Source organism: Drosophila miranda, chromosome 2 (genome assembly GCF_003369915.1).
Source record: "Drosophila miranda strain MSH22 chromosome 2, D.miranda_PacBio2.1, whole genome shotgun sequence".
Lineage (NCBI taxonomy): Eukaryota > Metazoa > Arthropoda > Insecta > Diptera > Drosophilidae > Drosophila > Drosophila miranda.
The window spans coordinates 14,210,919-14,232,456 of NC_046675.1; the positions used below are offsets into that span (position 1 = coordinate 14,210,919).

The window sequence follows — 21,538 nt, forward strand, 5'->3', positions numbered from 1 at the left end:
GTATGTACATATAAATACATATTCACTAATTACATTTGAATCTTCTTATTTGGGACTGGTGAAGCCCTGGCTTGGGTATGGCTAGGGTCTCTAGGGGAAGGGGTACATACACACATATGTATGTATATTGGAATAGAGAGAGACGCTGACCTGACTGTAACTGTAAATGCGAAGAAGGTGGAAAGCACGGAATAGCCGTGGAACAACGGCTGTTTTTGGGGAGTGCCCTGTGACATCAGGACTTACTGTCATTTGAAGCCACTGTAGGCAGATGCACAAGGCACTTTTGCTCATACAACAGTAGCATAAACAAACGAGTATCGTTCCAATTGCTCAATTCTTTATTCCGTCGAATATTACTAGCTATATAGAACATTTAGCCATGCCCACATAATTTTATCCGATTAATAAATCAATTTTCTACTTGACTGGCTTATTTCAAACACTTGCTTTTATTGGATTTTGCTTAAAAAAACGAAAGAGGATAGTCGTTCCTATTGTTAAATTTTGATATTCCGTGGATTATTACTAGCTACATATATAGAAACTTTAGCCATGCCCACATAACTTTATCCGATTAATAAATCAATTTTCCACTTGACTGGCTTATTTTAAACAGCTGCTTTAATTGGATTTCTATACCCTTTCTTCTTAAATGTACATTTAAAGATTACATTTTGTGAAGCTCTTGTTGGTTTTGAGTATTCTGTCAGACTAGAAATATTGTCATATAAAAGCGTCGGAGAAGGCTCGTAGCAAAGCCTCGAAAGTCTCCACTCGAAAGCGTGCAGATCGCAACGCCCTTACTGTAGGCTCAATCTGGTCGTGGAGCCACCACGGCCGCCGTCTCCTCGGCCTCGGAGGACTCGCGTCGCGCCTCCTGCAGTAGCTCCTCTCCTGCTTCCTTTTTATCTATCTTTGGCGGTGGCATTCCTCTTTGATGGAAGTATTGGGCCTGCTTTTGCTTGCTGTAACGGAATATCCAACATCTTGTGGTGATTTTTTTTTTATTAATAAAAAATCACCTGAAGATGATGCAAATAACGTAAGAGCAAACAAGAGAAAGCACAAAACTGCCATCAAGAAGGGCTGCCATCGCCAAGGATTGATCCACAAAAAGCAGGAGAAACGCTAGTCGTCGCTGGTCCGACAAAAATGACTGGCTGTCATCATCAGCAGAACAGAAAGGTGCAGTACCTGATAAAATGGGAGGGAATAAGTCAAATAAGTCAACAAATTTTTATAAATTAACATTTAGTTAACCTTTTTAGATTCGACGAACATGGGCCATCGCTCAGCAGGATGTTCCACAACGCGGTCCACAGCAAGGACTGCAACAGGGGCCGCCGCAGGGTCCGCAGGACCCACAGCCGACGCAGCACAGTCTACAAAGTCCAAAGTATGAACCTTAAATTATAAACAAAATTTTAATTATTTTTCAAAACGTTTTTTTTTTTACAAATTTGTTTACTTTTTAACTGGAATCCAAAAACACAACACTAAAAATTAAACAAGAAATTTCAATGTTCACTCTACTGCTCCTGATTTCAGACTGACGAGATATATAAAACAAACATGTTTCCATTTTTTCCAAGAGTTTGAACTGACTCAAGGCCAATGTGATGATATTTATTTAAACAGTTCAACGACTGTTCATTATTTTCGGTGGTATATTAAAATACCCCCTTGGTCTGCAATAGGTTAATCGTTTTCCGTCGAGGATTGGCAACCATATTCCTCGATTTTGATATTCCGTGTAATATTTCTAGCTGGAAAGAATCCTGACCCCTGCCCACATAAGTTTACTCGATTAATGAATCAATATTTTACTTGACTGGCTTATTTTAAATGCTCGCTTTTATTGGATTTCTATACCGTTTCTATTTAAAAATATGTAGTCATGGAAAGGTGGAAAATGTTTGGTCATACTACAAAAAACATCGCATGACGTCAGTCCTGTGTCGTACGACCAGGTTTTTACATGTTGCTGTATAGAGCAGCACTGGCCACAACAGCTGTTCTGCTAGCCTGTATAGAGCAGCACTGGTCACAACAGCTGTTTTGAATTGTTTTGGTGGGCAGCAATATTTTAAATTGAAATTAAAGCATGGCCGAGGAACCTGAGGACCCCAGCAAGGTTATTATTGGAAAAAACGCATTGATAACAGTCTACTAAAAGTGATAACTATCTGAACTTTAATCGTTGTAGAGCTTCGTTATCTTTGGACGCGATGTTTCCCAGATACCATGCTTTCGTAACAGTTTTCTGTACGGAATCAGCGGCGGAATTGGCATCGGTCTGCTGACATTTTTGGGCACCTCCCGTACACATCTTTCCACTCACGTGGGCTTCGGATCCTTCTTCTGTGGCACCATTGTGTACTGGATGAGCTGCAGGTTGGTTGATTTGTCCTTGGCCCGTTGAACCGCTTATCAGTTACTGTTTTGCAGGTATCAATGGTCCGCCCGCCGGTTCGAGCAGCAGCAGTTACGGGAGGCCATGCGTCGCCAGGCCTTGTACGAAGGCACAAACGTCGAAAAAGAACTAGACCTTAAGTCTGCGTAGTATTAGTATTACATATATTGTAAATATTTTACTTTTCTTACATTTGTGTGTGTGGATAAGGACTATTGTACGTCTGATCTAATTCAGGTGAACCTTTCATGTTTTAAAATCAGTTTGTTACTGAACTTTAACCGATATAAATAGACTATTTTGTAAGCGAAATCTTACCTTAAAGTAGAACATATAAGATATTTTTTTTCCTTTTGCGGATGTAACAGTTTCGAACAGTTCTGCCTATTACAGGTAAACTCTGTAAAATCAGTTCGTTTTGAGCAGATCTGTGGCAACCGCATGTGATGTATGTAATTGTCTCTTTCTTTAAGACGTTGCTGATTAAATGTTTCACAGAACTATGTATACGAGTAGTCGGTCAACCAAAACTTAGCTCTGTACAAAATACTCAATGGCTGTGTTTTGACTGTTGGCCTCTCCATACTTGATTAATGGAGACAGTCTAGCCGACTATTTGGGATTCTACCTGACTGATCAGCGCCGCCGAATAGCTTGCTTTCATTTGAGCGCTGTGCTGATAATTCCCCGAACTCCCGCACAGAGGGTTGTTGTTGATTTATTTTTACACACGTGTAGGCGATCATCCTTCAGAACGATCCGGTCTCTCCAACGAACCGTAATCTCCAAGTGCCCATGTCGTCGACAGTGTTCGGGGTTCGGTTCACTTGTTCGCATAACGTTTTCGTTGGCAGCGCGAGACGGTTGTGTTTTTCGGCGTTCGCATGAATTTCTCGGTGGAAATTTGAAAACTTGTTTGACTCTCTTTATTTGTGCATTGGTAATTGCATGCAAAAACAACGCTTATATAGCCATTGGTACTGAGAGATACTACCTACAGCACGATGTCGGGCCAGCAAAAAACTTCGGAGCTGGTGTTTTTTGTGAATGGAAAGAAGGTATGGGTATGGCTGGAAGATACAGACACTGGGGCACAGCACACTTGTAGCACGCGTATCTTTGCGTGTTTCAAATGGGTAAACCCAATTTTAATCTGCTGTTCACCCCCTATATCGGGCATTTTGACGTTTTATTACGATAATTTATTTTTAACTGCCGTTTATGCAATTCGACGTGTTTCTCAATTGATAGTGTCGATGTCGGAGAATATTTTATTTATTGCGTTCGCGGCGCTGATAACAATTGACCCCCCTTTAGAAAGGGTCGTTGTTTGCTTGTGGCCCCGCCGCACCTTATCTGGCCCAATAAAAACAACAGACGGGGGTCTGTCAATGGAATGACGTGACGCCGCACTGAGAATAGTTTTATGGGGAGCTTGGTATACTTGGTATGTACGGCTCGAGCTCCTAATCCAGAAATACTATCGGGATTTAGACTGTTTACAGTGTGCCGCCAGCGTGTGCGAAATTAGCATCGTAGTGGAGTGCTATCCAAATAAAAGTTAGCCAATAAGTCAACTAGTGTTAGCGCAAAGCAATTAAAATTCTCAAAGGCAGGTGCCAGTCTCAACTACCGAGCGGAATCGCAATAAACAAAGTGTGGTTCCCTTCCCTCGTGTCTTAGATAGTGATAGTGATATTCGTAACAGACTTTATTGGCCCAGGGCTGGGAAATGGGCTTACAAAAGTCATACAGATTACACAAGTCAAAAGAACACTCAACTGGCATGTTGGCTCTAATGAATGTGGCCAAAGAATTCAGTCTCTATTACCTATTATCTATCTATTGAAGATATCATTCCGTCTGTCTTTTGCCATGAGCAAAAGGATATCTAAGATTGTGAATATGAGGTGTGATATAGCCTTGTTCCTAGGGAAACGACTCTAATACAGCAATCAATGGTTGTTGATAAAAACGCTCTCCATTCTACAAAACTGGTCAGGGCACACAGCCATTAAGTGCTTGAAGTATCTGAGATCAGTTTGAAGTCATAAATTCACTTTATTTCATTTGATTTTCAGGTAACGGATATGAATCCCGACCCCGAATGCACGCTCCTCACGTATCTGCGAGATAAGCTGCGTCTATGCGGCACGAAGCTGGGATGTGCCGAAGGTGGGTGCGGCGCCTGCACGGTGATGATATCCCGAATAGATCGTGTCCAGAACAAGATCAGGCATCTGGCAGTCAACGCTTGCCTCACGCCCGTCTGTGCCATGCACGGGTGCGCCGTGACCACGGTGGAGGGAATCGGCAGCACCAGGACTCGGCTGCACCCTGTCCAGGAGCGATTGGCCAAGGCCCATGGGTCGCAGTGCGGATTCTGCACGCCGGGAATAGTGATGTCCATGTATGCTCTGCTGCGAAGCTCCGAGCAACCTTCGATGCGGGACCTGGAGGTGGCGTTCCAGGGCAATCTGTGCCGCTGCACCGGCTACCGGCCCATCCTCGAGGGCTACAAGACCTTCACAAAGGAGTTCGCCTGCGGAATGGGCGACAAATGCTGCAAAGTAAACGGCAAGGGATGTGGAGGCGGCGACGACACGCAATCCGTGACGGATGACACTTTGTTTGAGCGCAGCCAATTCCAGCCCCTCGACCCCAGCCAGGAACCCATATTCCCCCCCGAGCTCCAGCTGACCCCGACCTATGACAGCGAGAGTCTGATCTTCAGTTCAGAGCGTGTCACTTGGTACCGTCCGACCACCCTGCAGGAGCTTCTCCAGCTGAAGTCTGATCATCCGTCAGCCAAGCTGGTGGTGGGAAACACTGAGGTCGGGGTGGAGGTCAAGTTCAAGCACTTTCTCTACCCCCACCTCATCAATCCCACCCAGGTGCCGGAGCTGCTGGAGGTACGCGAGTCGGAGGAGAGCATTTACTTCGGCGCTGCCGTCAGCCTGATGGAGATCGACGCCCTTCTCCGCCAGCGAATCGAGGAGCTGCCGGAGGCGCAGTCCCGCCTCTTTCAATGTGCAGTGGATATGCTGCACTACTTTGCCGGCAAGCAGATCCGCAACGTGGCCTGTCTGGGCGGCAACATCATGACGGGCAGCCCGATCTCGGACATGAATCCTGTGTTGACAGCCGCCGGCGCTCGCTTGGAGGTAGCAAGTCTAGTCGGCGGCAAAACAAGCCACCGGACTGTTCATATGGGCACTGGCTTCTTCACCGGGTACCGGCGCAACGTCATCGAGCCTCACGAGGTTTTACTGGGCATCCACTTCCAGAAGACCACACCGGACCAGCATATTGTGGCTTTCAAGCAGGCTCGTCGTCGCGACGATGACATAGCCATTGTCAATGCCGCCGTCAACGTCCGATTTGAGCCCCGGACCAATGTGGTGGCGGAGATCTCCATGGCCTTCGGAGGCATGGCCCCCACCACGGTGCTGGCGCCTCGCACCTCCCAATTGATGGTCAAGCAGCCTTTGGATCATCACCTGGTGGAGCGCGTGGCGGAGAGCCTGTGTGGAGAACTTCCATTGGCAGCTTCCGCTCCGGGCGGCATGATTGCCTATCGCCGGGCTCTGGTGGTCAGTCTCATCTTCAAGGCCTACCTCTCCATCAGTCGCAAGCTGAGCGAGGCTGGGATCATTTCTAGGGACGCTATTCCGGCGGAGGAGCGCAGCGGGGCTGAGCTCTTCCACACACCCGCCCTGCGTAGCTCACAGCTCTTTGAGCGGGTCTGCAGCGAACAGCCCGTATGCGATCCTATCGGAAGGCCGGAGGTGCATGCCGCAGCCCTGAAACAGGCCACAGGCGAGGCCATATACACGGACGACATTCCCCGCATGGATGGCGAGCTTTATCTGGGACTCGTGCTGAGCACAAAGCCGCGGGCCAAGATCACCAAACTGGATGCCAGCGAGGCCCTGGCCCTGGAGGGAGTGCATGCGTTCTTCAGCCACAAGGATCTGACGGAGCACGAGAACGAGGTGGGTCCTGTGTTCCACGACGAGCACGTATTCGCAGCCGGCGAGGTGCATTGCTACGGACAGATCGTGGGCGCCGTGGCGGCCGACAACAAGGCGCTGGCTCAGCGGGCGGCGCGTCTCGTGCGTGTCGAGTACGAGGAGCTCGCTCCGGTGATTGTCACCATCGAGCAGGCCATTGAGCACGGCTCCTACTTTCCGGACTATCCGCGCTACGTGAACAAGGGAAATGTGGAAGAGGCCTTCGCCGCGGCGGAGCACACGTACGAGGGAAGCTGTCGCATGGGTGGCCAGGAGCACTTCTACCTGGAGACCCACGCGGCTGTGGCCGTGCCCCGCGACAGCGACGAGCTGGAGCTCTTCTGCTCCACTCAGCATCCGTCCGAGGTGCAGAAGCTAGTGGCGCATGTGACCACGCTGCCAGCACACCGAGTGGTTTGCCGGGCCAAGCGCTTGGGAGGCGGGTTCGGCGGCAAGGAGTCTCGGGGCATATCCGTGGCTCTGCCCGTGGCCTTGGCTGCCTACAGGCTGCGTCGCCCAGTGCGCTGCATGCTGGACCGCGACGAGGACATGCTGATCACCGGCACCCGACACCCGTTCCTCTTCAAGTACAAGGTGGCCTTCGCCAGCGACGGCCTCATCACAGCCTGCGACATTGAGTGCTACAACAATGCCGGCTGGTCCATGGATCTGTCCTTTTCGGTGAGTGTTCTCGAGCCAATGCTAACACAGCGATATAACCCATTCGATGGATTCGATTTTAGGTGCTGGAGCGGGCCATGTACCACTTCGAGAACTGCTACCGCATTCCCAATGTGCGCGTCGGGGGTTGGGTCTGCAAGACGAATCTTCCCTCGAACACGGCTTTCAGAGGATTTGGCGGACCCCAGGGCATGTTTGCCGGCGAGCACATAATCAGGGACGTGGCCCGGATCGTTGGGCGCGATGTGCTGGATGTGATGCGTCTGAATTTCTACAAGACGGGCGACATCACCCACTACAACCAGAAGCTGGAGCACTTTCCCATCGAGCGCTGCCTGGATGACTGTCTGGCGCAGTCGCGCTACCACGAGAAGCGCACAGAGATCGCCAAGTTCAACCGGGAGAACCGATGGCGCAAGCGCGGCATGGCCGTCATTCCGACCAAGTATGGAATCGCCTTCGGGGTGATGCATCTTAACCAGGCTGGGGCCCTAATCAACGTCTACGGCGATGGCTCCGTGCTGCTTTCGCATGGAGGCGTCGAGATTGGCCAGGGTCTGAACACCAAGATGATTCAGTGCGCAGCCCGGGCCCTGGGCATCCCCTTTGAGCTGATCCACATCTCAGAGACTGCCACCGACAAGGTGCCGAACACCTCGCCCACTGCGGCCAGTGTCGGCTCCGACATCAATGGAATGGCCGTGCTGGACGCTTGCGAGAAGCTCAACAAGCGACTGGCACCGATTAAGGAAGCCCTGCCGCAGGGCACATGGCAGGAGTGGATCAACAAAGCGTACTTTGACCGGGTCAGCCTCTCGGCAACTGGATTTTATGCGATGCCCGGCATTGGCTACCATCCGGAGACAAATCCCAACGCTCGCACCTACAGCTACTACACCAACGGAGTGGGCATCAGCGTTGTGGAGATCGACTGTCTGACAGGCGATCACCAGGTGCTCAGCACGGACATTGTGATGGACATCGGATCGAGCATCAACCCGGCCATTGACATCGGCCAGATCGAGGGCGCTTTCATGCAGGGCTATGGCCTCTTCACGCTCGAGGAGCTCATGTACTCGCCGCAGGGCATGCTCTATTCCCGAGGTCCTGGCATGTACAAGCTGCCCGGCTTCGCCGACATTCCCGGAGAGTTCAACGTCAGCCTGCTGACTGGAGCCCCCAACCCGCGCGCTGTCTACTCCTCAAAGGTGACATACTCCTCCCTTTTATGGCATTAAACATCGTATGTAAATACCATTTTTGTCCCTTTCAGGCGGTAGGCGAACCTCCGCTCTTCATTGGATCATCGGCTTTCTTTGCCATCAAGGAGGCCATTGCTGCTGCTCGCCAAGAGCAGGGCTTGACTGGGGATTTCCCCCTGGAGGCGCCCTCAACCTCCGCCCGCATTCGCATGGCCTGCCAGGACAAATTTACTAATCTGGTAGGTTTTCCCCACAAGGATTCATCAAAGAAAACCATAGACAAATAATTCCACCCAATTATTTCAGCTCGAGATTCCCGAAGAAGGCAGCTTTACTCCTTGGAATATTGTGCCCTAAGGATTGATCCCGCACTCTGCGACATTTTGTATTTTACTGCACGTGACTTTGTACATAGTTCAATCGAATAAATATTTGACATTTAAATTCGCGTAAAGCTGTTGGTAAAAAGGGGTTTCATATTGATGTGGGATAGGCAGATCGATGTATATGCACATCTAGTAATGGAGGCCTAACTGCTATCGTCTGCTTGATCTCTCCAATCGACTCTACATCGTGGAGCACGCAAATCCGAGTGGTGGTCAATGGGCAGGGCAGCATAGGCCCGTGTGTCACATCTTAAGCAATCTATTATATGTACATATGTATATGTATGACCAGATAATCCAGATCAGCGCGTTTAGTGGACACAAATCTCACTGAAGCTTGCATTTTTTCCTCTCTTAACTACACTATACCCAAAACTATATTTCAACGTATTCAAATCCTATTCGATCCTTATCTAACAATCACATAATTTGTTTCTAATGACCCTACGATTCCCAATTCTCCAAGTCCCTTAGATGTTGCATACCTTTGGGATGGATGGTGCATTAAAAGCTGATATTTACTATGGACATGCATCGCTTGGATGGGTTTTATCTACTGCTGGCCAGCACTCATGTCCCAACAGATAGGTACGGTACTGCCACATTTGTTGTGGCAACTCCTGCAGTTAACACGTTCCCAGTGCTTGCAGAGCGGGAAAACAGCTCAGTATCCCTCCGTAAGCTGGCTGCTTGGAATCTATCAGTTACGTAAGAGAAGCGAATAGGAACTCAGATTGCTAATAAATTTAAATATAATATACATACGAGTATGTGTACAAATATAACCACAAAAAATGAGTCAGTCAGTATATGCAATATAATAAAAAGACTTTAAAGGGTGGCTAATTGGACACAATCAACTTGATTTGATCTTTAATTGCACGTAACTATGTATAGTTTGACCTTCCTTTTGATTTGAATGTTGATTTATAAAAATCACCTATGCACGTTCTTCCTACCCACATCGAATCGTGAAATAAAGTTAATTTTCTCGAAATATACAATTAAATTGATTTATAAGCACTTTCGAAATTTCATGTTAGTTTCTTTAATTAATTGTTTTAGTTGTTTTTTTTTTTCAACAGAAAAATGCACATCCGCTAGTAACATGTGGGTAAAACATGTATTAGGGTGCCTGATTGAGATGCCAAGTTTCTTTTGGCAAATATATTAGTCCCAAATTCAAATAAAACAATTAGGTTTAACGTTATAATAATTATTTATACCGGCGGCTTAGCTGAAAACGATTGCCCGGCCAGATTAATGTTCACGAAACGAGATCCGTATGCAACCTTTGCGGAGAGAGATCTCAGCATAGAACTGATTCAAAATATACAAGGTGTTCCGCTAATACTCTTTCGGGACTTATTTTACGCTCAGCACTACTGAAAGCGCTTTGACGCCATTTTTGATGAGAGAGAGAAGAACATGCACATGATTTAGATCAGATGGTCAGATCGATGTAACTAAAGAGTACTTCTCAGTATACAGTACTTGAATCCGTTCGCTATGAACATGGAAGAAATATTATAAACTTTGTGATATGATAGGATACGGAGAGACTGTTCATAGACCCTCGCAAATAATATTTCCCCACTTGCGTGAGTAGACAGAATGAAAGACGGGTTTTTAGCGCTCACTTGGCGAGCATCTTTCATTCGGAATCTGGACGGCTGAGCGCGTGGACAAGCAGCAGCTATGCAATCGAGATATTCCCAGATGCTCACATTTGTTGCGACTTTGATACTGACTATAGTATCGGGACATGGCCGGCACTCTGGACATGGACACGGACACGGACAACGTGCTCACACAGCCTGGACCGGAGTGGTCCCGTCCTACGTTTCGTTCGACATGTACGGGAACTGCTATGCGCACGATCGTCCCTTGGTGGGACGTTGTGTGAGATATAGAGACTGCATCAGTGCGGTGCGATCCGGCCATCAAGTGACTCCGCTATACTGTCCATCGTCCGGACTGCTTGTGTGTTGTCCCCACGGCGGATACGTGTTAGCGGAAACAATCCAATCAAAGAGTGAGCAAGCTTGCTCGAAAGCCTATCAGAGGGGCAGACACAAGCGTAGACGCCGTCGCGATACGTCTGCTGATCCTGAGCCACAGGAAGTGGTGGAGCCCATTATTACGCGCCTCAATCGGAGCGAAAATCAAGTAGTGGGCGGCAGACTCACCCAGGAACACGAGCATCCCTACATGGTAACCGAAGAAAATACTCCATAGAAAATATATCTATCGAATCAAATGTATGTATTCTTTCAGTGTGCCCTCGGCTGGCGTTCTTCGCGACACGGAAATGACAAGTCCCACACCTGGGGTCTATCCCGATATGTATTCAACTGTGGCTGTGTATTAATTTCGCGCAGATACGCCCTAACCGCCGGACACTGTGCGAACGTTGGAGGGTGAGCAGAGCATCAGTAGATACGCAACGCAGCACCTGAAATGCTAATGAGTCTCTTGAACGAACAGGGAATCCCCGGCAGTGGCGTTGATTGGTGGCATTGACTTGAACGACACCCGCGGCCACAAACTTGAAATCAAGCATATCACACGGCACCCCCACTACGATGAGGAGACCCTCAGCAACGATCTGGCTGTGATCGAGCTAACGAGGAGTGTTCACCATCCGGTGGCCTGTCTGTGGACCCAGGAATCTATCCCAGAACGACCCCTGACTGCCCTGGGGTACGGACAGACGAAGTTTGGTTAGTGCCTTTGTTGACATTCAAAACATGGAAAATTATACAAAAATATAAAATTCTTTAGCTGGGCCCCACTCCAATGAGCTGCTGCAGGTGCTTCTGTATCCCCTGGACAATCCACGATGCCAGCAGTACTTCCAACACTCTGACAAGTTGAGCAATGGCCTGGGGCCTGGGCAGTTCTGCGCCGGCGACTCCTCTGGCCGCATGGACACCTGCCAGGTTAGTATAGAGTTGCCCTCTATTCATACCAATTTTCAATCTTCAATCTGCAGGGCGATTCTGGCGGTCCACTTCTGCTCCTCCAGCACATGGGCCACCGGCATCAAAGAGTACCCTACGTGGTGGGTCTCACCTCCTTTGGGGGCGCCTGTGCCACCGGGGAGCCTGGGATTTATGTGCGCATTGTCCACTATCTACGCTGGATAGAGCAACTTGTTTGGCCTTGAGTGATCATTTTCCCATACATATTGTACATTGATTTAATGAATCATTTTATTGGTTTTCCATTCAACATTATTCATTAAATTTCTTAAACTGGATTGAGGGGATCTCAAATCAAATTTGTTAAATTAATCAGTAATTTTTAATTTTTAAAACATTGTAAAGTAAAGCTAGGTTGTCTAGGCCCAGGTCTAGCGCTGTTTGAACGCAATCTTCTCTATCCAGTCGAGGTAGCTGTATATCCTGGTGTAAACGCCCGGAGCATTGGGTGCCGCACAGAACTTGCCAAAGGACGTGATGCCGACGACAAAGGCCACGCAATTGTATTCCGGAAGAACAGCGTGCAGAGGTCCGCCGGAGTCACCCTGGCACGTGTCCCTGCCACCTGGCAGATAGCCGGCACAGAACTGGGCATCGATGATGCCGCGTGGCAGCCGTCGCTCCTTGCGGTACATCTGCTTGCATCGCTGCTGCGGTATCAGATCCAGGTTCACCTGTCGCAGGGCATTTGACTTGGCCCCGAGAAACTCGGTGCGCCCCCAGCCAGCGGCCACGACGCTTTTGATCTGCAGCTCCGGCACTTGCCAGAGGCACGCGGGACGCACCTGATCCGAAAGCTGGGCCCGCTTGGTTAGTTTTAGCAGGGCAATGTCGTGGTAGTAGGAGGAGGATCGATACTTCGGATGCAAGATGATGATAAGGATCTTGATGTCCTGCTGCGCCGCACTGGTCACATTCAGCTGCTGAACACCTAGGCGAACCATGTCCGGGGGCTTGCTGGAAAGAAGATATATGCGATATAGTTGTGACCGAGCAGGAATTTGCCACTTACCTACCCGAGGTGGCACAGTGGGCGGCCGTCAGGACGTAGAGCTCGCTGACCAGCGTGCCGCCGCAGCCCCATTTGATATCGCCGCTGCCTTGCGTCCAACCCAAGGCGGTCATGTGTGGAAAGAGGCCGTGTCGCGTGGGTGTACCACCCACTATCAGAGGCACGCTGGGCACGCACTGTTTCCCGGAGAATGTTCTGCCAGCATCGGCCAGCTGCAGGCGCCTAGTGGCAGAGTTGTACTCCTGGCATTCTGGGGGAGATCGCTGATAATAGAGCTGCAGTGTTGCACTCACTGATCCACTCACTTGTTGCACTGATGCGCTGGGCCAGGATATGCTTGTCGGCCAGGGGGCAGCAGATAACCGGCACGTTGTTCCGATGGGTGCAAATGTCAATGCGGGTGCCGTGAACCCGATACTCCCGTATCACATGCAGGCACTGGTAGGCCAGGATGCAGTATCCACTGCGTCCGTCAAAGCTGCGCCGACAAAAGGCTCCTTCGTGCAGCACTTCGGAGGCGGGTGGCATCACCTCAGCGTCGTCATCGAATTTCAAATAGCTTTCCTCCCTTTCCTCGCCTGACGACGCTGCCGGCGCTCCTTCCTGCTGCGTCCAAGGATCACCGAGTCGAGTGTACTTGGTGGTCTGGTAGTTGATGATCTCAATGGCATCTAGCGCTGAAAGAATGAGATAAGACGAGAATAAGGGCAAAGATTTCTGCTTGTAAATACCCCACGTACCTTCCAGACGACGCGACAGTGAGAGGAGCAGCAGGCAGGTCAGCTGGAGGTGGATGATTGGGGGCCAGAGAACCATCATTCTACTGGCATTTGCGAATAAGTGAACACATTCCACGGCACAGAATCGAACGCATATGCCCGGATAAGATGCAGAGATTGGTTTTTGGATCTGTTGTGCGTGATATTTTGGCCACCACTGTGCCAAAACAAACCCTTGTGTGTCTGTGTGGATTTTTGTTTAATGTATTTTTGGTTTTTGTTAATTAATGCGGGCGCTCAATTAGAAATTCGGCTGAATATCAATAAAACGTTTTGCTTGAACTGTGTATCTTTCTTCGTGAAAGACCCCGGCGCTCGAGTCTCAGTCGCAACAGTTGTATTCGGTCGGTCAAGCGGGTGAGACGTGCGATAAAGATGCTGCGGCCCAGCTCTCCCAGTCTTCAATGGCTCTTCTGCCTGATTTGTTTGGTTTTGTGCGGAGTTGGTGTCAATGGACAGTACTGGGACAACGGCGGTAGCCAGGCCCCGTGGGGTTTCGGCACCGATACACAGCCCGAGCAAAACAGGTGGGACTACGGTTACAACAATCAATGGCCGCCGGGTTACTTTAACGCCTATTATAGACCGCCACCGCCCTGTGGTGCCCCGCCGCCCGGTCCGCCCCCGCCGGGACCTCCACCGCCCGGTCCACCCCCGCCGGGACCTCCACCGCCCGGGCCCCCGCCTGGATGTCCTGGAGGGCCACGGCCGCGACAACCTCCGCGTGGTGATGGTGGTGGTGGTGGGAAAAACAATTGGCACGCTCCCCACCGACCTCCCCCAGATCACCATCGAAACTTTCACAACATCTTCCTGAACACGGAACAAAAAGTGGATGCCCAAAACTACAACAAGACGGCCGAAATGGAGGACTTGCAGGATGACTTCAACGGCAGGTCAATTGTCGCACCCGGCCAGTACCCACACATGGTCAGTACACAGACGGGGAATACAAGTAGTTAGTACATATGTACAATTAAGCCAGCACTCCACTCCCAACAAAAATCACACAAAACCGGACTCGACTCTGGAAAACGCCACACGCCAATGTACCATACGACTGTGAACCGTGCAAAGCAAAGAGAAAGAGACAACTAAAACAGTTAGACGCGTCGCACCTATTGGCATAATCGATGCCCTACGATTTAATAACAGTTATTAGGCCACGCTCAAAAACTCTCGCTAAACTGTCGCTCTCCCTCTCATCTCCTCTCATTTCATATCTCTGGCTCTTCCACCACACCGCTCTTGGCATGCAGGCCGCTCTGGGATTCCGCAATGAGAACCACGAAATTGATTACAAATGCGGCGGCAGTTTGATCAGTGAGTATTTTGTGCTTACGGCCGCTCACTGCTTAACCACACATGGGTAAGCTTTCCATTTCTTTTCTCCGAGAACAAATCTTGTACGTACATATGTGTTGTGTATGTGTGTGCTTTGATGCCCTATACGCGCACAGAAATACCAGAGCTTATTTGTTCTTGGAAAACTTAGCTGCATGCGCATAATCAATTGATTTAAAGAGAAGTTCCAGCCGGAAAACATAATAGTAAAAAATAAATCAATTTAAAATTTGTTGAAGTGGGCATACACTCAGAGAAAATAGGCATCGTAAAAGGAAACACATCAATATTTCATTTAAATATTCAGTTTTAAAATAGAAAAATAGTGAAATTAATAGAATTCACTTTGATTTAAACATAAATATATTAAAAGTCTTTTTAATATTTGTTCTTAATATAAATCACTTTAAATAAATAAATAATAATAATAAATACATTTTTAGGAATAATTTATATATCATTTAAATATGAACATATTTAGTTAATATAAAATATATAAATATTATAAAATGTAACTGAAAATTTCCTATTACAATACCCAATCTCGAGTATCTATTGGTTCACATTTTTCAATATATTCTTAAACATTAACACATTAGTTTTTTTCTCCGTGTGCACCAAAAAAACACTATAGAAATAATAACAAAAATATTCCAAACAAACGGGACATTTTCTTCACATAATAAAGTCACGAAATTAAACATATCTTATTTGTTCCCTATTTTTATTTTGGCCTAGCACCGCACCCGATGTGGTTAAAATCGGAGACATCAAGCTCAAGGAATGGGAAAACGATGTGGCGCCGCAAAGACGCCGTGTGGCACAGATTTACCTTTATCCTCTGTACAACACCACGTTCTATTACCATGACATAGGACTGATACAGTTGAACCGACCTGTGGAGTACACGTGGTTTGTGAAGCCGGTGCGGCTGTGGGCGAGACACGAGATCCCCTACAACAAACTGTACTCGATGGGCTACGGCTCGACAGGATTTGCCCAGGCTCAAACCAACATCCTGACGGAACTCGACCTATCCGTGGTGCCGCTGGAAAAATGTAATAGCACTCTGCCAGCGGACGAGAGTGCTCCAGAAGGTATATTGAGTAGTCAGATATGCGCCCACGACTACGAGAAGAATCGCGATACCTGTCAGGCGAGTGGTCTCCAAAAACGTTGTTTTTTGTACGGATTAATGAACCCATTTATGTTTTACAGGGGGACTCTGGAGGTCCGTTGCAGTTGAACTTGGAGCGACGTCGTCGTCGTCGTCACCGGAGCGGTAGGCATTTCCGCTACTATCTGGTCGGTATCACTTCCTACGGCACCTACTGCCGCAGCGAGTTTCCAGGTACTTAAACATATTTTAATTGTGAAATTTTATCTGTAACATTTTTCCCTCTTTTACATATGCAGGTGTTTACACCCGAGTCTCGTCCTACATTGATTGGATAGCGTCCATTGTGTGGCCGAACTATTACAACGAGTTCTCCGATCAGAATTAGCTTACTTATGTTATTTTTATACTCAGCTTCAACTGGTTACAGTTGCTAGGCATCGCAACGAGGGAAATTGTTATTAAATCAATAATCAATCCTTAAATATTTTGCATTTTATTATTTGAGACATTGAACATGGTCGGCAAGAGTAAGAAGAAGCGGAATAGCAAGGATTCCACATCCAGTAATGCTGGCAGTGGTGAGGGAGATGAAAAGAAGAAGAAGGATGGCGGTGGTGGAGGCGGCGGTAAGAAAAAAGGAGGCGTGGGCAAGTCCATCGGCTGCGATATCTTCAACGATGCTGCCATGGAGAACGCCTACTATGTGTGCCATAATGTCCAGGTGAGCCATTGTTAGCCGTGCGATTCGGTGTACTCATCAGATGAATGTTTCAGGATGTGCTCAAATCACGGGGCTTCGCCTGGCCCGATGGCCAAAAGAAGAAAAAGAAGGGAAAACGCTGAGAACAGGTGTCGGACAATTGTCTGATGAAATTCATGCATGAGAGCAACATATAAAATTGATGTTGTTTATTTTAAATAAGAGTATACAATTTGAGAAAGCAAAAATACTCGTATATTTTTAGTGGGAATTGAATTAATCAATTCGTAAGAATAAAAGGGACTTTTTTGAAAGAATTATTTATTTTATAAAATTATTTAATTAACAATTCTAAGTAAAATATTTCATTCAAATTTGAGGAATATATGAATGAAGTATTTTTTTTCACTGGCAAAGTATTTTGATTTGTACTTTAAAATTAAATCAAAAATTTAATTATTTCATAAATGTATATTTATTTTATATGATGAGGGAGCTGTTCCAGCTCATGTCATCTCTTTAATGAAAATTATTGTATGTAATACATTTCAATATTTTGGAGTTCATCCATTCTAAAAAGTCAAGTTCAAGTATTTTAAAGGCTATGTCCTCATCAAATCGTAAAGGCATCTATCTATATAATTAAAGTCTACGTTCCGTTTGGTACTAATCATTTTTGTGAAAGAGGTAAAGATGATAGATCTAAAGCTATTCGGAGCATATTACTCTACATTGCTTTTATTTATACACATTTATATACACGAAACCAAATCGAGGCAGTCATCGATCAAACCATTTCCCAAATAAATCGCAGTCTGCCTTAAGCTAAACGTCAGCACCAATGAGAGCAGCAAACACGTCTAGAACAAACGTCAGAATCTCCAAAAACACGAAACAACACACATTTTGAAATTAGCGTGTGAAAAAATAAGAAAACAAAATTCGGCTCGTTTTGTAGAATTTTCTGCACCATAAAAATCGACGCAACGAACGCACGCCTTTAGTTGATCGAAAACAGCAGACGCAGCAGCAGGTGCCGCCGAATCTTTGAGAACAGTTTGGAACTATCGGTAGATACATACATACATACAAGATCGCGTCAGAATGGCCAAGATACCGGCAATCGGAATCGATTTGGGAACCACCTACTCCTGCGTGGGAGTGTGGCAGAACAGCAAGGTGGAGATCATAGCCAACGACCAGGGCAACCGGACGACCCCCTCCTATGTGGCATTCAACGACACGGAGCGCCTGATTGGCGATGCGGCCAAGAACCAGGTGAGTCAGGGTCAGGCCACCACCAAACGGGGGCCAATTATGATTGTCCAAATATGAGCGTGCGCCGATATGGTCAGATATACGAACATAGATGCCTGCTGCAGCGATGATGATGATGTGATCCGATTTGAGCGATTTAATTGGAACTGTATATATATGTATGTACACAAATAAATATGAAAGCAGCATCAGCGTCATGTGTGGGTGGATGGGCGCCTGCCGACACTTGGCCAAATAGTGGCCGTATATAAATAGCGAATGCGCTGACTAATCCCGTTTCCACACCCGATCCCACCCTCCGCAGGTTGCCATGAACGCCAAGAATACGGTCTTCGATGCGAAACGACTGATTGGCCGCAAGTTCGACGACAAGAAGATCCAGGAGGACCTCAAGCACTGGCCCTTCAAAGTCGTTAACGACGGGGGTAAGCCCAAAATTGAGATCGAGTTCAAGGGCGAGCGCAAGCGCTTTGCCCCCGAGGAGATCAGCTCGATGGTCCTGACCAAGATGCGCGAGATTGCCGAACTATATCTGGGTGGCAAGGTGAAGGATGCCGTCATCACAGTGCCGGCCTACTTCAACGACAGCCAGCGGCAGGCGACCAAAGATGCCGGCTCCATTGCCGGTCTCAACGTGCTCAGAATAATCAACGAGCCCACGGCCGCTGCCTTGGCGTACGGTCTGGACAAGAATCTGAAGGGCGAACGCAACGTTCTCATATTCGATTTGGGCGGCGGCACCTTCGACGTGTCCATTCTGACCATCGACGAGGGGTCGCTGTTTGAGGTCAAGGCCACGGCCGGCGACACCCATCTGGGCGGCGAGGACTTCGACAACCGTCTGGTCAACCACTTCATGGAGGAGTTCAAGCGCAAGTACAAGGCCGACATCAAGGGCAATGTGCGGGCCCTTCGCCGCCTGCGCACTGCCTGCGAGCGGGCCAAGCGCACGCTGTCCTCCAGCACGGAGGCCTCCTTGGAGATAGATGCCTTGCACGAGGGCATTGACTTCTATTCGAAGATTTCGCGTGCCCGCTTCGAGGAGCTGAATATGGACCTGTTCCGCTCGACCATGCAGCCAGTGGAGCGTGCGCTCAGCGATGCCAAGATGGACAAGAAGTCCATCCACGATGTGGTCCTGGTGGGCGGCTCCACGCGTATTCCCAAGATACAGCGCCTCCTGCAGGACCTATTTGGAGGCAAGCAGTTGAACTTGTCCATCAATCCCGACGAGGCCGTGGCCTATGGCGCCGCAGTGCAGGCTGCCATCCTCACGGGGGTCGGCAGCTCCAAGATCCAGGATCTGCTTCTGGTGGACGTGGCTCCACTCTCCCTCGGCATCGAGACGGCCGGCGGAGTGATGACCAAGCTGGTGGAGCGTAACGCCCGGATTCCCTGCAAGCAGCAGCAGACCTTCACCACCTACAGCGACAACCAGAACGCCGTGACCATCCAGGTGTTCGAGGGCGAGCGTGCCATGACCAAGGACAACAATCTCTTGGGCACCTTCAACCTAAACGGCATTCCGCCGGCTCCACGTGGCGTGCCCCAGATTGATGTGACCTTTGACCTGAACGCCGATGGCATTCTGAATGTCGCCGCCAAGGACCACAGCTCCGGCAGGTCCGAGAAGATCACTATCACCAACGACAAGGGTCGTCTGTCCAAGGCCGAAATCGACCGCATGCTCTCCGATGCCGAGAAATACAAGGACGAGGACGAAAAGCAGCGCGAGCGGGTCCAGGCCCGCAACACTCTCGAGGGATACCTCTACGGATGCAAGCAGGCGGTTGAGGAGGCGGCCTCTGGGGTCCTCTCCGATGCCGATCGCACCACGGTGCGCGACAAGTGCTCCTCCGAGATGGCCTGGCTGGACAAGAACACGCTGGCCGAGAAGGAAGAGTACGAGCACCACATAAAGGACACCCAACGCGTGTGCAGTCCCATTATGACCAAGTTGCATGGCGGCGCCGGTCAGAAAGGCAAACAGCAGACTGGCAATGGCACCGGACCCACCGTGGAAGAGGTTGACTAAACGCCGCAAACGAATTCTGAAATTCAAACAATATTATTCATTATGTACGAGTATTCGGAAATAAATTAGCACTCTTTAGGCAGCCAAGTGGCGTTTGCAACGACTCTCCTCCAGTCGTGCGTTTCTATGGCTGCGCTGAGCAAGTCGTTGGAGGAGACCATTCGCTGGCGCAGCTGCCAAGAGCTGCTCCATCCGCGTAGCTGCCGGCGGGCGGCACTCGAAAATGTCTGCCGCTTTGCCTGGTCCAACTCGAAGTATTATCTGCCAGTGGTCTTGCTGCATTTGGGGAAGCACGGCATCCTTTCGGGCGGTGGCTGGTTGTCGCTAAACCTACTGCTGGATTCGTTGTGGTACTATGCCCAACTGGTACTCGGCGGCGTGGCGAATGCCAGCCTCATATCGATCTCCATGTGCAGCCTACGGTACGTACGCGGGGCATGTTTGATGACTGATAACCCTTGACATCCATTGCTGTTTGCAGCAACCTGCTGGGAAAGTTCCACCTGTACACTTTGCTGTTTATTCCGGCTGCCATTGGGGGCAGCATCTGTGCTTGCTTTCCCAGACGCGTGAAGCACCTTCAGCACACGGCCATATTTCAGTCAGTGAGTAGTAGATGGAGTTGGTCATAATTCATTCAAGGGCACTCACCCACTTGCAGCTCATTGAGAGTCTTCTGCTGCATTCCAATCCGTTGGCCAGAGCCGTAACGCGTTCCCTGCCGCTGCAATCTCTGATCTTCATGTGCTGCAGCGCCGTCATCCTGGAGGGCAAACAGAAACGCTGGGGGCATAGTGGCTTTTGGTTTCTAACGCCCGACGCTGCACCGACTGTGGATGATCTTCCTGGAAAGGGGTGCACACACCCTGAACTCGACTGCCGTCTTTACGTAGTGCGTGGCATTCGCAACTATCTAATGATTGGACTCGCTTTGGATCTCTTCAGGGCCATTATCAGCTGCACGAAGGCAGGCGAGTGGCGTTTGAGGCATCTTAGTCTCCAGTCAACGGCCTGGCTGGGCTGCTACGTGGGCATCTACAGGGTAAGGAACACACATTTCGATGCAGCAAATCAAGAGCTCAACGTTTTCAGGCCGTTCTCTGCTATCTACGACACGGGCCAGTGGTCAAGGACTCGTCGAGGCATCTATGGGCTGGCTTTCTTGGGGGCCTCAGCTATCTTCTCTACCCGAAACCGACTATTTTAAGTTACGCCATGCTAGAGGCCATTCGCACACTGTGGGCAAGACACCAAGGATCGAAGAAGGACTCAAAGAAGCGTCACGGCTACGGCTATGGCGATCTGGCGTTCCCCGTTGCTCTGGCCTACCTCATTCACAACTACGTACTGCAGTCGCAGAGGGTGAGCGGACTGTCCGGCGTCATCATCGACAATACTACAGCCAACTAGTAAGTCGAATGGATTTATCGGCTGCTCAAATTACAGTTTCGTTCCCTTCTTCCACAGCGCATTAAACATCAGAAAGCGCCTAGCCCGCCTGTGTTGAATCGATTAGACTATTGTTTTATGTGCGTTCCGTTCAAATAAACTTTTCCAATGTTTTGCATATTAACCTCCGACTTGAACC

The 21,538-nt window shown here is 48.8% G+C and overlaps 7 protein-coding genes and 2 long non-coding RNA genes across 14 annotated transcripts; 6 read left to right on the top strand and 3 right to left on the bottom strand.

Annotated features, from left to right (window-relative positions):
• Positions 1-602: 602 nt before the first annotated feature.
• LOC108154183 lies at positions 603-1,652 on the bottom strand. Of its 2 annotated transcripts, XR_004471788.1 has the most exons (4): positions 1,472-1,652; positions 1,264-1,407; positions 1,026-1,197; positions 603-968 (listed from the first exon to the last, which is right to left on the bottom strand). It is a non-coding gene; the product is annotated as an uncharacterized LOC108154183 (long non-coding RNA). The 2 variants fall into 2 exon arrangements; XR_001774940.2 differs by having other exon boundaries at positions 603-1,197; positions 1,472-1,650.
• A 372-nt stretch (positions 1,653-2,024) lies between these two features.
• Positions 2,025-2,923, top strand: LOC108154182 (cytochrome c oxidase assembly protein COX20, mitochondrial). The gene is made up of 3 exons (XM_017284357.2): positions 2,025-2,137; positions 2,210-2,397; positions 2,452-2,923. Exons 1-3 carry the CDS (start codon positions 2,108-2,110, stop codon positions 2,564-2,566), a joined length of 333 nt encoding a protein of 110 aa, XP_017139846.1. The 5' UTR covers positions 2,025-2,107; the 3' UTR covers positions 2,567-2,923.
• Positions 2,924-3,224: 301 nt separating this feature from the next.
• LOC108154180 (xanthine dehydrogenase) lies at positions 3,225-8,756 on the top strand. Of its 2 annotated transcripts, none has more exons than XM_017284354.2 (5): positions 3,225-3,474; positions 4,498-7,110; positions 7,173-8,318; positions 8,384-8,551; positions 8,619-8,756. In XM_017284354.2, exons 1-5 carry the CDS (start codon positions 3,421-3,423, stop codon positions 8,667-8,669), a joined length of 4,032 nt encoding a protein of 1,343 aa, XP_017139843.1. In that variant the 5' UTR covers positions 3,225-3,420; the 3' UTR covers positions 8,670-8,756. The 2 variants fall into 2 exon arrangements, with proteins under 2 accessions (XP_017139843.1, XP_033244272.1); XM_033388381.1 differs by lacking the exon at positions 3,225-3,474 and adding an exon at positions 3,804-3,863.
• Positions 8,757-10,345: 1,589 nt separating this feature from the next.
• On the top strand, positions 10,346-11,974 carry LOC108156676 (serine protease snake). Its single transcript, XM_017288301.2, has 5 exons — positions 10,346-10,912; positions 10,976-11,118; positions 11,186-11,421; positions 11,483-11,640; positions 11,694-11,974. Exons 1-5 carry the CDS (start codon positions 10,397-10,399, stop codon positions 11,865-11,867), a joined length of 1,227 nt encoding a protein of 408 aa, XP_017143790.1. The 5' UTR covers positions 10,346-10,396; the 3' UTR covers positions 11,868-11,974.
• LOC108156674 (serine protease snake) lies at positions 11,896-13,526 on the bottom strand. 3 transcript variants are annotated; one of them, XM_017288297.2, is made up of 4 exons: positions 13,435-13,526; positions 13,000-13,371; positions 12,695-12,944; positions 11,896-12,639 (listed from the first exon to the last, which is right to left on the bottom strand). In XM_017288297.2, exons 1-4 carry the CDS (start codon positions 13,511-13,513, stop codon positions 12,054-12,056), a joined length of 1,287 nt encoding a protein of 428 aa, XP_017143786.1. In that variant the 5' UTR covers positions 13,514-13,526; the 3' UTR covers positions 11,896-12,053. The 3 variants fall into 3 exon arrangements, with proteins under 3 accessions (XP_017143786.1, XP_017143787.1, XP_017143789.1); XM_017288298.2 differs by having other exon boundaries at positions 12,122-12,635; positions 12,699-12,944; XM_017288300.2 differs by having other exon boundaries at positions 12,529-12,639; positions 12,699-12,944.
• A 302-nt stretch (positions 13,527-13,828) lies between these two features.
• On the top strand, positions 13,829-16,345 carry LOC108156673 (serine protease snake). 2 transcript variants are annotated; one of them, XM_017288296.2, is made up of 6 exons: positions 13,829-14,000; positions 14,058-14,403; positions 14,733-14,842; positions 15,556-15,973; positions 16,036-16,168; positions 16,234-16,345. In XM_017288296.2, the coding sequence occupies exons 1-6, from the start codon at positions 13,849-13,851 to the stop codon at positions 16,320-16,322; spliced, it is 1,248 nt and encodes a 415-aa protein (XP_017143785.1). In that variant the 5' UTR covers positions 13,829-13,848; the 3' UTR covers positions 16,323-16,345. The 2 variants fall into 2 exon arrangements, with proteins under 2 accessions (XP_017143785.1, XP_017143784.1); XM_017288295.2 differs by having other exon boundaries at positions 13,829-14,403.
• An 82-nt stretch (positions 16,346-16,427) lies between these two features.
• Positions 16,428-16,909, top strand: LOC108156678 (small lysine-rich protein 1). The gene is made up of 2 exons (XM_017288303.2): positions 16,428-16,658; positions 16,712-16,909. The coding sequence occupies exons 1-2, from the start codon at positions 16,452-16,454 to the stop codon at positions 16,778-16,780; spliced, it is 276 nt and encodes a 91-aa protein (XP_017143792.1). The 5' UTR covers positions 16,428-16,451; the 3' UTR covers positions 16,781-16,909.
• Positions 16,910-17,557: 648 nt separating this feature from the next.
• LOC117187069 lies at positions 17,558-20,693 on the bottom strand. The gene is made up of 2 exons (XR_004471860.1): positions 20,602-20,693; positions 17,558-20,528 (listed from the first exon to the last, which is right to left on the bottom strand). It is a non-coding gene; the product is annotated as an uncharacterized LOC117187069 (long non-coding RNA).
• Positions 20,064-21,520, top strand: LOC108156677 (transmembrane protein 135-like). Its single transcript, XM_017288302.2, has 5 exons — positions 20,064-20,372; positions 20,432-20,555; positions 20,612-20,992; positions 21,043-21,359; positions 21,418-21,520. The coding sequence occupies exons 1-5, from the start codon at positions 20,077-20,079 to the stop codon at positions 21,455-21,457; spliced, it is 1,158 nt and encodes a 385-aa protein (XP_017143791.1). The 5' UTR covers positions 20,064-20,076; the 3' UTR covers positions 21,458-21,520.
• Positions 21,521-21,538: the final 18 nt, after the last annotated feature.

Coding starts and splice junctions, on each gene's coding strand:
- LOC108156677 (XM_017288302.2), top strand. CDS start 20,077: ATGGCTGCGCTGAGCAAGTCGTTGGAGGAGACCATTCGCTGGCGCAGC. Junction 20,373..20,431: donor ATCTCCATGTGCAGCCTACG/GTACGTACGCGG, acceptor TGCTGTTTGCAG/CAACCTGCTGGGAAAGTTCC. Junction 21,360..21,417: donor GACAATACTACAGCCAACTA/GTAAGTCGAATG, acceptor CTTCTTCCACAG/CGCATTAAACATCAGAAAGC.
- LOC108156676 (XM_017288301.2), top strand. CDS start 10,397: ATGCAATCGAGATATTCCCAGATGCTCACATTTGTTGCGACTTTGATA. Junction 11,422..11,482: donor GTACGGACAGACGAAGTTTG/GTTAGTGCCTTT, acceptor AAAATTCTTTAG/CTGGGCCCCACTCCAATGAG. Junction 11,641..11,693: donor GCCGCATGGACACCTGCCAG/GTTAGTATAGAG, acceptor TTCAATCTGCAG/GGCGATTCTGGCGGTCCACT.
- LOC108156678 (XM_017288303.2), top strand. CDS start 16,452: ATGGTCGGCAAGAGTAAGAAGAAGCGGAATAGCAAGGATTCCACATCC. Junction 16,659..16,711: donor ATGTGTGCCATAATGTCCAG/GTGAGCCATTGT, acceptor TGAATGTTTCAG/GATGTGCTCAAATCACGGGG.
- LOC108156673 (XM_017288295.2), top strand. CDS start 13,849: ATGCTGCGGCCCAGCTCTCCCAGTCTTCAATGGCTCTTCTGCCTGATT. Junction 14,843..15,555: donor CACTGCTTAACCACACATGG/GTAAGCTTTCCA, acceptor ATTTTGGCCTAG/CACCGCACCCGATGTGGTTA. Junction 16,169..16,233: donor CTGCCGCAGCGAGTTTCCAG/GTACTTAAACAT, acceptor TTACATATGCAG/GTGTTTACACCCGAGTCTCG.
- LOC108154180 (XM_017284354.2), top strand. CDS start 3,421: ATGTCGGGCCAGCAAAAAACTTCGGAGCTGGTGTTTTTTGTGAATGGA. Junction 3,475..4,497: donor TTTTTGTGAATGGAAAGAAG/GTATGGGTATGG, acceptor TTTGATTTTCAG/GTAACGGATATGAATCCCGA. Junction 8,319..8,383: donor GCGCTGTCTACTCCTCAAAG/GTGACATACTCC, acceptor TGTCCCTTTCAG/GCGGTAGGCGAACCTCCGCT.
- LOC108156674 (XM_017288297.2), bottom strand. CDS start 13,513: ATGATGGTTCTCTGGCCCCCAATCATCCACCTCCAGCTGACCTGCCTG. Junction 13,372..13,434: donor ACTGTCGCGTCGTCTGGAAG/GTACGTGGGGTA, acceptor TCATTCTTTCAG/CGCTAGATGCCATTGAGATC. Junction 12,640..12,694: donor CACTGTGCCACCTCGGGTAG/GTAAGTGGCAAA, acceptor TCTTCTTTCCAG/CAAGCCCCCGGACATGGTTC.
- LOC108154182 (XM_017284357.2), top strand. CDS start 2,108: ATGGCCGAGGAACCTGAGGACCCCAGCAAG. Junction 2,138..2,209: donor AACCTGAGGACCCCAGCAAG/GTTATTATTGGA, acceptor TAATCGTTGTAG/AGCTTCGTTATCTTTGGACG. Junction 2,398..2,451: donor GTGTACTGGATGAGCTGCAG/GTTGGTTGATTT, acceptor ACTGTTTTGCAG/GTATCAATGGTCCGCCCGCC.